This window comes from Heptranchias perlo, chromosome 22 (assembly GCF_035084215.1).
Source record: "Heptranchias perlo isolate sHepPer1 chromosome 22, sHepPer1.hap1, whole genome shotgun sequence".
Classification (NCBI taxonomy): Eukaryota; Metazoa; Chordata; class Chondrichthyes; order Hexanchiformes; family Hexanchidae; genus Heptranchias; species Heptranchias perlo.
In genome coordinates, this window is record NC_090346.1 from 9,410,825 (window position 1) to 9,426,371 (window position 15,547).

Sequence of the window (15,547 nt, forward strand, 5' to 3'; positions counted from 1 at the left end):
CTATCGGGAGAGGTATATATCGATCCAATATCGTCACTATCGGGAGAGGTATATATCGATCCGATATCATCACTATCGGGAGATGTATGTATCGATCCGATATCATCACTATCGGGAGAGGTATATATCGATCCGATATCGTCACTATCGGGAGATGTATATATCGATCCAATATCGCCACTATCGGGAGACGTATATATCGATCCGATATCGTCACTTTCGGGAGAGGTATATATCGATCCAATATCGTCACTATCGGGAGACGTATATATCGATCCGATATCGCCACAATCGGGAGATGTATATATCGATCCAATATCGTCACTATCGGGAGAGGTATATATCGATCCAATATCGTCACTATCGGGAGACGTATATATCGATCCGATATCGCCACTATCGGGAGATGTTTATATCGATCCGATGTCGCCACTATCGGGAGATGTATATATCGATCCAATATCGCCACTATCGGGAGAGGTATATATCGATCTGATATCGTCACTATCGGGAGGTATATATCGATCCAATATCGTCACTATCGGGAGATGTATATATCGATCCGATATCATCACTATCGGGAGACGTATATATCGATCCGATATCGTCACTATCGGGAGATGTATATATCGATCTGATATCATCACTATCGGGAGAGGTATATATCGATCCGATATCATCACTATTGGGAGAGGTATATATCGATCCAATATCGTCACTATCGGGAGATGTATATATCGATCCAATATCGTGACTATCGGGAGATGTATATATCGATCCGATATCATCACTATCGGGAGAGATATATATCGATCCAATATCGTCACTATCGGGAGATGTATATATCGATCCGATATCATCACTATCGGGAGAGGTATATATCGATCCGATATCATCACTATCGGGAGAGATATATATCGATCCAATATCGTGACTATCGGGAGATGTATATATCGATCCGATATCATCACTATCGGGAGAGATATATATCGATCCAATATCGTCACTATCGGGAGATGTATATATCGATCCGATATCATCACTATTGGGAGAGGTAGATATCGATCCAATATCGTCACTATCGGGAGATGTATATATCGATCCGATATCGTCACTGTCGGGAGAGGTATATATCGATCCGATATCATCACTGTCGGGAGAGGTATATATCGATCCGATGTCGTCACTATCGGGAGAGGTATATATCGATCCGATGTCGTCACTATCGGGAGAGGTATATATCGATCCGATATCGCCACTATCGGGAGAGGTATATATCGATCTGATATCCTCACTATCGGGAGAGGTATATATCGATCCGATATCATCACTATCGGGAGAGGTATATATCGATCCGATATCGTCACTATCGGGAGAGGTATATATCGATCCGATATCATCATTATCGGGAGATGTATGTATCGATCCAATATCGCCACTATCGGGAGACGTATATATCGATCCGATATCGTCACTTTCGGGAGAGGTATATATCGATCCAATATCGTCACTATCGGGAGACGTATATATCGATCCGATATCGTCACTTTCGGGAGAGGTATATATCGATCCAATATCGCCACTATCGGGAGATGAATATATCGATCCAATATCGTCACTATCGGGAGAGGTATATATCGATCCAATATCGTCACTATCGGGAGACGTATATATCGATCCGATATCGTCACTATCGGGAGATGTATATATCGATCCGATATCGCCACTATCGGGAGATGTTTATATCGATCCGATGTCGCCACTATCGGGAGATGTATATATCGATCCGATATCGCCACTATCGGGAGATGTTTATATCGATCCGATGTCGTCACTATCGGGAGATGTATATATCGATCCGATATCGCCACTATCGGGAGATGTTTATATCGATCCGATGTCGCCACTATCGGGAGATGTATATATCGATCCAATATCGCCACTATCGGGAGAGGTATATATCGATCTGATATCGTCACTATCGGGAGGTATATATCGATCCAATATCGTCACTATCGGGAGATGTATATATCGATCCGATATCATCACTATCGGGAGACGTATATATCGATCCGATATCGTCACTATCGGGAGATGTATATATCGATCTGATATCATCACTATCGGGAGATGTATATATCGATCCGATATCGCCACTATCGGGAGATGTTTATATCGATCCGATGTCGCCACTATCGGGAGATGTATATATCGATCCGATATCGCCACTATCGGGAGATGTTTATATCGATCCGATGTCGTCACTATCGGGAGATGTATATATCGATCCGATATCGCCACTATCGGGAGATGTTTATATCGATCCGATGTCGCCACTATCGGGAGATGTATATATCGATCCAATATCGCCACTATCGGGAGAGGTATATATCGATCTGATATCGTCACTATCGGGAGGTATATATCGATCCAATATCGTCACTATCGGGAGATGTATATATCGATCCGATATCATCACTATCGGGAGACGTATATATCGATCCGATATCGTCACTATCGGGAGATGTTTTTTCGATCTGATATCATCACTATCGGGAGAGGTATATATCGATCCGATATCATCACTATTGGGCGAGGTATATATCGATCCGATATCGTCACTATCGGGAGAGATATATATCGATCCAATATCGTCACTATCGGGAGATGTATATATCGATCCGATATCATCACTATCGGGAGAGATATATATCGATCCAATATCGTCACTATCGGGAGATGTATATATCGATCCAATATCGTCACTATCGGGAGATGTATATATCGATCCGATATCGTCACTGTCGGGAGAGGTATATATCGATCCGATATCATCACTGTCGGGAGAGGTATATATCGATCCGATATCGCCACTATCGGGAGAGGTATATATCGATCCGATGTCGTCACTATCGGGAGAGGTATATATCGATCCGATATCGCCACTATCGGCAGAGGTATATATCGATCCGATGTCGTCACTATTGGGAGAGGTATATATCGATCCGATATCATCACTATCGGGAGAGGTATATATCGATCCGATATCATCACTATCGGGAGAGGTATATATCGATCCGATATCGTCACTATCGGGAGAGGTATATATCGATCCGATATCGCCACTATCGGGAGAGGTATATATCGATCCGATATCATCACTATTGGGAGAGGTATATATCGATCCGATATCGCCACTATCGGGAGAGGTATATATCGATCCGATATCATCACTATCGGGAGAGGTATATATCGATCCGATATCGCCACTATCGGGAGAGGTCTATATCGATCCGATATCGTCACTATCGGGAGAGGTAGATATCGATCTGATATCATCACTATCGGGAGAGGTATATATCGATCCGATATCGTCACTATCGGGAGAGGTATATATCGATCCGATATCGTCACTATCGGGAGAGGTATATATCGATCTGATATCCTCACTATCGGGAGAGGTATATATCGATCTGATATCGTCACTATCGGGAGAGGTATATATCGATCCGATATCATCACTATCGGGAGAGGTATATATCGATCCGATATCGTCACTATCGGGAGAGGTATATATCGATCTGATATCGTCACTATCGGGAGAGGTATATATCGATCTGATATCGTCACTATCGGGAGAGGTATATATCGATCCGATATCGTCACTATCGGGAGAGGTATATATCGATCTGATATCATCACTATCGGGAGACGTATATATCGATCCGATATCATCACTATCGGGAGACGTATATATCGATCCGATATCATCACTATCGGGAGAGGTATATATCGATCCGATATCATCACTATCGGGAGAGGTATATATCGATCCGATATCGCCACTATCGGGAGAGGTATATATCGATCTGATATCATCACTATCGGGAGACGTATATATCGATCCGATATCATCACTATCGGGAGAGGTATATATCGATCCGATATCATCACTATCGGGAGAGGTATATATCGATCCGATATCGTCACTATCGGGAGAGGTATATATCGATCCGATATCATCACTATCGGGAGATGTATATATCGATCCGATATCGCCACTATCGGGAGATGTATATATCGATCCAATATCGTCACTATCTGGAGACGTATATATCGATCCGATATCGCCACTATCGGGAGATGTATATATCGATCCAATATCGTCACTATCGGGAGAGGTATATATCGATCCGATATCGCCACTATCGGGAGATGTTTATATCGATCCGATATCATCACTATCGGGAGACGTATATATCGATCCGATATCGTCACTATCGGGAGATGTATATATCGATCTGATATCATAACTATCGGGAGAGGTATATATCGATCCGATATCGTCACTATTGGGAGAGGTATATATCGATTCAATATCGTCACTATCGGGAGATGTATCTATCGATCCGATATCATCACTATCGGGAGAGGTATCTATCGATCCGATATCATCACTATCGGGAGAGATATATATCGATCCGATATTGTCACTATCGGGAGATGTATATATCGATCCGATATCATCACTATCGGGAGAGATATATATCGATCCAATATCGTCACTATCGGGAGATGTATATATCGATCCGATATCGTCACTGTCGGGAGAGGTATATATCGATCCGATGTCGTCACTATCGGGAGAGGTATATATCGATCCGATATCGTCACTATCGGGAGAGGTATATATCGATCCGATATCATCACTATCGGGAGAGGTATATATCGATCCGATATCGCCACTATCGGGAGAGGTATATATCGATCCGATATCATCACTATTGGGAGAGGTATATATCGATCGGATATCATCACTATCGGGAGATGTATATATCGATCCGATATCGTCACTATCGGGAGAGGTATGTATCGATCCGATATCGTCACTATCGGGAGAGGTATATATCGATCCGATATCGTCACTATCGGGAGAGGTATATATCGATCCGATATCGTCACTATCGGGAGAGGTATATATCGATCCGATATCGTCACTATCGGGAGAGGTATATATCGATCCGATATCGTCACTATCGGGAGAGGTATATATCGATCCGATATCGTCACTATCGGGAGAGGTATATATCGATCCGACATCGCCACTATCGGGAGAGGTATATATCGATCTGATATCGCCACTGTCGGGAGAGGTATATATCGATCTGATATCGCCACTATCGGGAGAGGTATATATCGATCCGATATCGCCACTATCGGGAGAGGTATATATCGATCCGATATCGCCACTATCGGGAGAGGTATATATCGATCCGACATCGCCACTATCGGGAGACGTATATATCGATCTGATATCGCCACTATCGGGAGAGGTATATATCGATCCGATATCGCCACTATCGGGAGATGTATATATCGATCCGATATCTTCACTATCGGGAGATGTATATATCGATCCGATATCGTCACTATCGGGAGAGGTATATATCGATCCGATATCGTCACTATCGGGAGATGTTTATATCGATCCGATATCGTCACTATCGGGAGACGTATATATCGATCTGATATCGCCACTATCGGGAGAGGTATATATCGATCCGATATCTTCACTATCGGGAGATGTATATATCGATCCGATATCTTCACTATCGGGAGATGTATATATCGATCCGATATCGTCACTATCGGGAGACGTTTATATCAATCCGATATCGCTAAAAGTTAAAATTTTCCCCAGATTGTTTTCACTGACATAGCGTTGGGGGAGATTTGAACCTGTGACTGGGAACATCAGGTCGCTGACATGGTTATAATCATAGAATTACATAGAATGTGCAGCACAGAAATAGGCCATTCGGCCCAACTGGTCTGTGCTGGCGTTTATGCTCCACGAAAGCCTCCTCCCACCCCTCCATCTCACCCTATCAGCATAACCTTTACAGCCAATGAAGTACTTTTGAAGTGTAGTCACTGTTGTAATGTAGTGGCCAATTTATGCACAGCAAGATCCCACAAACAGCAATGATCAGATAATGACCAGATAATCTGTTTTAGTGATGTTTGTTGAGGGATAAATGAGGGAATAATCTGCCAGGGGTTGATGGAACGTGTGTATGTGTGTTTGTGATATGTGTGTGTGTGTGTATGATGTGTGAGTGTGTGATCGGACAGATTGATGATCTCAGAAGGGAATTGTTATTGAAATGTCCATGTGTATTTGTTGTGTATTTGCTGAATCTGCCTGGGCTTTAAACTCCCACTGAAGTGGTTCCTTAATGTAAATGGGATATCAGGCATGCTAGAAAACCCATGGACCTAATTGAAGAAACATTGCATACACCCCATAGAAAAGGCAAATAAACCTAAAGCACATATGCAAATCTGAAATTGTACATTGGTCAACTATAAGGTTTAACTACTCTTGAATATAGGTCAATGCTCACAGGTAATTTACAAGGAAGGGGCCACTATACTCGGATTTGCCTAAAGGATACATATCACTTTCTCCTCCCGTTCTTATCTCTTTGAGTCACTACCTCTTCCATTCAAAAACAAATTGTATTAATTGTATCTCTTTTCAATGCAGGCTGGGAAACGCAGTTTACCCGACTCTGAAAAGGCAATCCTTGACATCTTGGAGCACGATCGTCAGGAGGCTCTGGAAGACAGGCAAGACCTCGTCAACAAGATTTTCAACTTACAGGAAGAGAACAGACAAGCGGAGGAGCTCAGAGATAAGGTAAGGACGCCTGAAGGGATTTGAACAGTAAAGTGCTGACACACAATGTAGACATTGTAAAATTTTATTGTAAGACTGATGATGGTAAAATTGACACTAGCTCACTGTGTGTATCCAGAGCAGCTGTAAGTTCAGTTTATGTTGGCACAGATAGTGTCTATACTTCTTACACCTCAGGCACATGGGAACAACACCACCTGCACGTTCCCCTCCAAGTCACACACCATCCTGACTTGGAAATATATCGCCGTTCCTTCATCGTCGCTGGGTCAAAATCCTGGAACTCCCTACCTAACAGCACTGTGGGAGAACCTTCACCACACGGACTGCAGCGGTTCAAGAAGGCGGCTCACCACCACCTTCTCAAGGGCAATTAGGGATGGGCAATAAATGCCGGCCTCGCCAGCAACACCCACATCCCACGAACGAATAAAAAAAAACTTGCATCCATTGGCTAATAGTATTGCACGTTGATCCAATTAAGAGAAGCAAAAGTAAAAATTACGCCCACTGCCTGGATTTTAACAATCCCATGTAGCAACTGAGCATTGTTCTAGTCAGAGCTTTTGTTTCTTAGCAAATCTTTTTTCCCAGTTATTGAAAATTACCTTCCTATTACTAGGAATTGATTCTGTCAATTATCATGTCTGACTGTGGCATGGCATAAAATCAAATAATAAGTGTTAGCAAGTTTTTAACGTGAAATCAAAGTGCCCTTACTGTTCAAAGCTGAATTGTCACTGGCTGTGATTTATGAACTGTTGCAGTACCTGGAGGAGAAAGAGGATTTGGAGCTGAAATGTTCAACGCTGGTTAAAGACTGCGAAATGTACAAGCATCGGATGAACACCATCATGTTTCAGCTGGAGGAAGTAGAAAAAGAGCGAGATCAGGTCTGAGTAACAGTTCAATTCATTTTGTTTTAAAAGGTCATGACGTGCACTGAGCATGGATTAGGCCTTCTCATTCAAAGAGGCGTTGTCCTTAAAGGACGATATAAATTGTTTGCCTACTTAACAGCAGTAACTGCACTTCAACATAATCCATTGGCTGTAAAGGTATAAAAGTGAACATCCATTTTCAAATTTCAGTGTATGTTGAGAGATAACTCGAGAAGGGTCTTTATTGTTTCGATATATCGAGGAAGATCTTATAGTTTATCATTAATGTAACATCTGCTGCTTTCCACTGAATGCTGTTCATTTATGTTTCCTATGTGAAGTAAATTGACTCTTGGTTTATAGCTTGAGTCTTGGTCTAAGAGATATATATTCAATAAAGAAAGAAAGAAAGACTTGCATTAATATAGCTCATTTCACATCCTCAGGACGTCCCAAAACACTTAACAGCCAATGAAGCACTTTTGAAGTGTAGTCACTGTTGTAATGTAGGAAATGTGGCAGCCAATTTGCGTACAGCAAGGTCCCAAAACAGCAATCTGTTTTAGTGATGTTGCTTAAGGGATAAATATTGGCCAGGACACTGGGGAGAACGCCCCTGCTTTTCTTCAAAATAGTGCCATACGATATTTTACATCCACCTGAGAGGGCCTCGGTTTAACGTCTCATCTGAAGGACAGCACCTCTGACAGTGCAGTGCTCCCTTAGTACAGCCTAGATCTTGTGCTCAGGTCTCTGGAATGGGACTTGAACCCACAACCTTCTGACTCAGAGGCAAGAGTGCTACCAACTGAGTCAGAGCTGACACGACCAAAGTCAAGGAGAATCACATGGTTGCACGTGAAACATTCCAGTAAGCGGGTGTACAGTGACAAGGGTTCTCTGTTTGAATCTCAGGTCTCGTTATTTTCTACCTGGATACTGAGCAAGTAAAGATACACTTCAGATCATAAGGGACATAAGGTCTGCTCATGGGAGTGGTGTGTAATGCTAAAACTGAGTAAAAAAACAAAAATGTGAAAAGTGCCTTTCGCCTCTTCAGGATGTCCCAAAGCGCTTTACAAAAAATGGATCACATTACATATTCACTGCTTTACACTTGCTGCATAAGGATTTATAGAGAAGGTTTGCAATTATAAGTATACAAACTAGAAGCATGATCCTCTCCCCCATCTTACATATCACTTGTGCAGTTTACAGCTTCCCAGCCAATGACCTCCATGCCTTTGAAGTGGTGAAAGGTTTGGCTTGCTGAGTTTCTCCATCTGTCCGCACTCTGTGCCTTCTGTTGAAAGTGGCCTTTTTCTGTAAGGGAAGATAAACATGCTTTGACCAAATGAATATTTTGCACTGTGCAGCATAGTTTCATGGTCTTATGCCTAGCTCACCTTAACGTAAAACACCCAGGGGATCAAATTGAACTTTAGCGTGGCACAAAACAGGCGGCAGCAGATCAACGAGAAGGATAATCAGGGAGGGTGTATAACGGGAGGGGCCAGTCCACTCTCCCCCATTTCCCGTCCTCCGCTGAAGTTAAATTTCCCCCCCCCCCCTTGCCTATAGAGAGCTCGAGAGCTCGCCAATCCCACTATAATTGTATGTGTGAAAAATGATAGTCAGTCTTCAATCTTTCTCAGCTGCGCCATTCTAGGTTCTCTCGCTCTTGTCCTTCCTTGCTGGCTTTCAACCACGTTCATTATCTCCCTTTGTGTTGGAATGGCAGCAGAGTACTGGATCAATCTGGGTTAAATACATTAAGGTACACGAACAAACTCGTCTGACAGCTGGAATTTGCTTTAATTGCACTAAGAGTAATTTTGTCCCTAAAGGGATCTGTCATTATGGGTCTTCCCTTGCACCTAGAAATGCTTTGATGAAACAACTTACATTTGTGGCCTGAATTCCTCCCCGAGCAGTTCCATTGATTTACTCGGAGTTGCTGCTTCAGACGGTTTGGTTAGTGATCCAGGGGCAATTGAGTCAGCAGAAGTTAATTCTGACTGAAGCCAAAACGCCAGAGAAGATAATGGAACTGCTTCCGGATAACCTTCAGGTGCAAGAGGAGGCCTGAATAGTGAGCTAAAGTGTAATCAATATGAAGTGATCACCTACAAAGTTGGAAGCATATTTTTTCCAAATGACAATTCAAATGAATGAGTACTTTCTGCTGAAAGAATTCCCCAAGCTTTAAAGAAAATGGGAGCGCACGACTAATACATAAGTGGGCAAATGCACTGTATAGCATAGGAACGAAGGAACTCCGGAATAGGCCATTCAGCCCTTCCAGCCTGCTTCGCCATTCATTTAGGTCATGGCTGATCTATACCACAACTGCATTTACCCACCTTAGCTCCAGATCCTTTGATACTCTTAACTAACAAAAATCTAGAAATCTCAGTTTTGAAAGCTCCAATTGCCCCAACAGTGTACTGAGCTGCACAATCCTAGGTTCAAACCAGCTGCCTGTTGATTTAGTTTATCTTAGCCTAGTCATTGCTGTTTGCCTCAACATTCCTGGGAAGGGAGAAATTAGCCATGGTCCTTATTCCTGATAAGTGTCCAACGACACCTGCTGGAAGTCTACTGAGGCAAGGCTGAGGCTCAGCTGTGATGGCTGCCATAGTTGAATTGCCTGCGATCCAGGCCCAATGAAGAATGGCCATTTGGGTGCAATGAAAGAGGGCTGAAGGTGCCTGTCATTCGAAGAGAAGAAGGAAAATGTAGAGGAGAAAAAATATTTAATAAAAAAAACTTTTGAGACCCAAAATCTATTAAAGAAGACATTTATTTCAATCTAATTGGTATCTTTTTATAGCAAAGGTATTACCGAATATTCTCTCTGCTCTTCGTTCTGCTGTAACCTTCCTCATTCACACAAGCACTGCAGTTTTGAAGATAATAATTACTAACAGATTAAACCTACGTTCCTTTTCACGTATCATAGCTCCTTCATAAAGAGCCTTTTATTACTTTGGCTGAAAGCTCTTATTTGCTTCAAAAGCCAATAAATTGTGGCATATGTGTGTGTGTGTGTGTGTGTGTGTGTGTGTATATATTTCACTCATTCTAATCATTGCACTCCTTCCAGGCATTTCGATCCCGAGATGAAGCACAGACACAGTTCTCGCAGTGTCTGATTGACAAAGATAAATATCGCAAACAAATCCGGGAGCTGGAGGAAAAGAATGATGAGCTTCAAATTCAGATTGTCAGGAAAGAAGGGAAAATCGTAGCCTTGGAGTCAAAACTCCGACGTATGTCCAAGGACACCATGTCCGCAGACCAGGTGAGGTTTTTGACTGACATCTTTTTGATCCCTGTTTTTTTCTGCTAAATCTTCCCCTCCCTTTTTTAACTGAGTGGTTCAATGCACCTATCATTCTCGGGATGTGGGCATTGCTGGTATTTATTGCCTGTCCCTAGTTGCCCTTGAGAAGGTGGTGAAAGGCCTTCTTCTTGAACCGCTGCAGTCTGTGTGGTGAAGGTACTCCCTCAAGGATGTGACATTAGATTGAAGTAAGATGGAAGAGAGTGTTACAAACTGAAATCTAGGTTAATACCATCTCAGAATCATTTTGCTTAGTTATCTGTCCACTACCAGAATAGTAAATAAACGAAATATTTCAATTCATGGGACGGCACACACTACCTGTTTATAGCGAATCTCTTGAGCGCAGTCTTCCAATATTTCACCAATGAAGTGTGGTAGAAAATGTTTCACAGTTTAAGGATAAGTGGTTAGTCCCATCATGAAACATTTAATATAGTTCTGTGAGGAAAGTGGATTTCTTAATTACGTGTCAGCCTTGACTCAGTTGGTAGCACTCTTGCCTCTGAGTCAGAAAGTTGTGGGAACAAGCCCCACTCCAGAGACTTCAGTATATTCTGATACTCCAGTGCAGTACTGAGGGAGTGCTGCACTGTTGTGGTGCTGTCTTTCAGATGAGATATTAAACCGAGGCCCTATCCTTTTGCAGCCACCTGATCTTTTTCATTAGGTAGACGTAAAAGATCCTATTGCACCATTTGAAGAAGAGCAGGGGAGGAGTCCTGGCCAATATATATCCTTAAACCAACATCACTTAAAAAAAAAACAGATTATTTGCCAATTATCTCATTTGCTGTTTGTGGGACCTTGCTGTGTGCAAATTGGCTGACACATTTACCTTCATTACAACAGTGTATATTCAAATTCGTTGGTTTTGAAGTGCTTTGGGACATGGTAGCTATATAATTGCAAGTTCTTTAATTACATTTTTAATTACATTTTTAGAAAGTATTCATTCCAGTCCAACTACAGGAAACATTTTAGGTCACACCGCAGGGCTGGGAATACCTCACTGATTAGCAAGGTAGTCTTGTTAAACTGAAATGTGAAACATGCTCGTGCTTTATTATCTATTGCTCTATCCACTGTTTCCTTTACAGCTCTTTTTTTGGCTGAATTTCATCTTTAATGGCTTGTCGCAGTCTTTCCTTCCCTCACTGAGTTTTTCCTCATCTTACACCAAAGGCATGTTTGTTCCTTCAGAGGATTCATTTTCTCTGTTTGAAGTTCAAGTAACCATTTTTGACAAGTGAAAACTTAATCTAGACAAGTTCAGAAAAGGTCTTGCTCATCAAGCAGCAAGTAACTTTTAAAGCATTTTTCTAGCACAGACACATTGTCAGGTTAATGCAGGTCTTTCTGTTATATGTGACTCGTGCCGTACCTGTCCGTGAGTGCTCAGCGCTGTCATTGGGTACAAATGAACAAAAAAATGATGAGCAAAAATCATCTGACAGCATTAAGGGGGCCTTTCTTTTCTGTTTTTTTTATATATTTACTTGATTTTTTAAAATATTATTCTGGGGATGTGGGCATCGCTGGCGAGGCCGGCATTTATTGCCCATCCCTAGTTGCCCTTGAGAAGGTGATGCTGAGCCTTCTTCTTGAACCACTGCAGTCCGTGTGGTGAAGGTTCTCCCACAGCACTGTTAGGAAGGGAGTTCCAGGATTTTGACCCAGCAACGATGAAGGAACGGCGATATATTTCCAAGTCGGGATGGTTTGTGATTTGGAGGGGAACTTGAAATTGATGTTGTTCCCATGCACCTGCTGCCCTTGTCCTTCTAGGTGGTGGAGGCCACAGGTTTGGGAGGTGCTGCCGAAGAAGCCTTGGCGAGTTGCTGCAGTGCATTCTGTAGATATAGTACACACTGCAGCCACGGTGCGCTGGTGGTGGAGGGAGTGGATGTTTAAGCCAGTGGATGGGGTGCCGATCAAGCGGACTGCTTTGTCTTAGATAGTGTCGAGCTTCTTTAGTTTTTTTTATATATTTATTTTATTTTTTGGATAGTGTTGAGTAAACTAAAAGAAAACTTTCCTTGGCTTGTCCATGGCTGAGGGGTTTGGTAAAGGCCTGTGCCTCGCCACAAACAGGCTGGCTTTCAGCTTGTCTTGTGTATCTGCAACTGGGAAGTTCACAGCACAGTACAGAAATAGTGCAAAAGAGTCATTTTTTTTCACACACCATCTCCAGAAACCCTGATTCAAGCATAAGTATTTTTGGCAAACTGGTTGCACATTTATTTGCATTCAGCTGTACTCGAAACTGGGGAGGTGTCAGCAACCCAGCCTTGACATGATGCTGTACTGAGCAGCTCCATTGATTTGAAAGTCTCTTTTGAATAAATTACTCTTGTGCCAGATTGCAACGGCAGAAAAACACCGTCTTTTACAAGAGGAACCTTTAGTCACGCTTTCTTTTACAACCTGTGCGGTGTGTGTGTAAGGAAACTGCTGGAGCTGGCCGGCTGTATATTTACTGAGTGTTGCAGTACACTGTCAGAAAAACATACAAGCTTTCAGCTGGACAGTCTGTAGCACAGTACATCATCATTGCAAAATAGTCGCTTTTTGCACAGCACCTACAAAAATAGATTGTTGTCTACTCTTAGTCAGAGATGACTGAACAGCAGAGACGAGAGGTGAACTGAATTCTGACCTCAAAACAGCCCAAATTATACTGAATGTTTGGAGGCTGCAAAGTAGGTGATAATTGGGGATAATTTTAACCTAACCCTCCCGTCAGGAAACTGACGGGATTGGGTGCAACACTAGTTTTACACCCCGCCCGATTTTATTCTCCATTGAAATCCCCACCCGAGCCCATGAGCTTCCCACCCGGAGAGCTAGGTTAAAATGTGTGTGTTTCTATTGGGTTGTTGAAGCTGTAGGATATCTTTTTTGACAATGGTCCACTTAACATTTTCAGGTCAACTCAACTACCTCAAAACTAACCTCTCCCACTGATCTCTGCACGGAGAGGATTGCTGCTATAAGATTCCTTGAGCAATCTTCTCTCTACATATTTTGTGCCTCCATTCATGGGTGCCTGGCTATTTTATTGAAGGGATATGTAAATGCCAATCCAAGCTCCAAGAGGTAGAAATTGGATATGGCCCATCTTCAGGCACAGACAGCTTGCCCAGTTTAAGTAAATGAATTTCAGGCCATTGGCCTCCCTGGAGTAAGTCCTGGGAGGAGACATGGAGTGGGAACCAGTGGTTGGGGGGGGGGCGATCGCGAGTACTGTGGAATTGGTGGGAGAACTCCTGCTCCCCCTGGCTCCACACGAATGATTTTGTAATAAAAACTTATCTTTTGGTAGCAGTTGCTGCTTAGGCTGCAGTGACTGCTGAAGAGCCCGCTCTGCTCATCAGAATCTAATTTAGTAGAGGGGGGTCTAAAACGGGATCTAGGCCCCATCATTTACCAATATTGGGTCATAGAATCATAGAATCATAGAAGTTACAACATGGAAACAGGCCCTTCGGCCCAACATGTCCATGTCGCCCAGTTTATACCACTAAGCTAGTCCCAATTGCCTGCACTTGGCCCATATCCCTCGATACCCATCTTCCCCATGTAACTGTCCAAATGCTTTTTAAAAGACAAAATTGTACCCGCCTCTACTACTGCCTCTGGCAGCTCGTTCCAGACACTCACCACCCTTTGAGTGAAAAAATTGCCCCTCTGGATCCTTTTGTATCTCTCCCCTCTCACCTTAAATCTGTGCCCCCTCGTTATAGACTCCCCTACCTTTGGGAAAAGATTTTGACTATCGACCTTATCTATGCCCCTCATTATTTTATAGACTTCTATAAGATCACCCCTTAACCTCCTACTCTCCAGGGAATAAAGTCCCAGTCTGTCTAACCTCTCCCTGTAAGTCAAACCATCAAGTCCCGGTAGCATCCTAGTAAATCTTTTCTGCACTCTTTCTAGTTTAATAATATCCTTTCTATAATAGGGTGACCAGAACTGTACACAGTACTCCAAGTGTGGCCTCACCAATGCCCTGTACAACTTCAACAAGACATCCCAACTCCTGCATTCAATGTTCTGACCAATGAAACCAAGCATGCTGAATGCCTTCTTCACCACCCTATCCACCTGTGACTCCACTTTCAAGGAGCTATGAATCTGTACTCCTAGATCTCTTTGTTCTATAACTCTCCCCAACGCCCTACCATTAACGGAGTAGGTCCTGGCCCGATTCGATCTACCAAAATGCATCACCTCACATTTATCTAAATTAAACTCCATCTGCCATTCATCGGCCCACTGGCCCAATTTATCAAGATCCCGTTGCAATCCTAGATAACCTTCTTCACTGTCCACAATGCCACCAATCTTGGTGTCATCTGCAAACTTACTAACCATGCCTCCTAAATTCTCATCCAAATCATTAATATAAATAACAAATAACAGCGGACCCAGCACCGATCCCTGAGGCACACCGCTGGACACAGGCATCCAGTTTGAAAAACAACCCTCGACAACCACCCTCTGTCTTCTGTCGTCAAGCCAATTTTGTATCCAATTGGCTACCTCACCTTGGATCCCATGAGATTTAACCTTATGTAACAACCTACCATGCGGTACCTTGTCAAATGCTTT

At 42.8% G+C, this 15,547-nt stretch overlaps 1 protein-coding gene across 1 annotated transcript in view; it reads left to right on the top strand.

Annotated features, from left to right (window-relative positions):
- The window catches only part of card11 (caspase recruitment domain family, member 11), a 247,628-nt gene that overhangs the window by 168,095 nt on the left and 63,986 nt on the right, over positions 1-15,547 (top strand). The window contains exons 6-8 of the mRNA XM_068002900.1: positions 6,551-6,703; positions 7,471-7,596; positions 10,691-10,888. Of these exons, the coding sequence (XP_067859001.1) occupies positions 6,551-6,703; positions 7,471-7,596; positions 10,691-10,888 (477 nt within the window). The remainder of the gene's footprint in view (positions 1-6,550; positions 6,704-7,470; positions 7,597-10,690; positions 10,889-15,547) is intronic.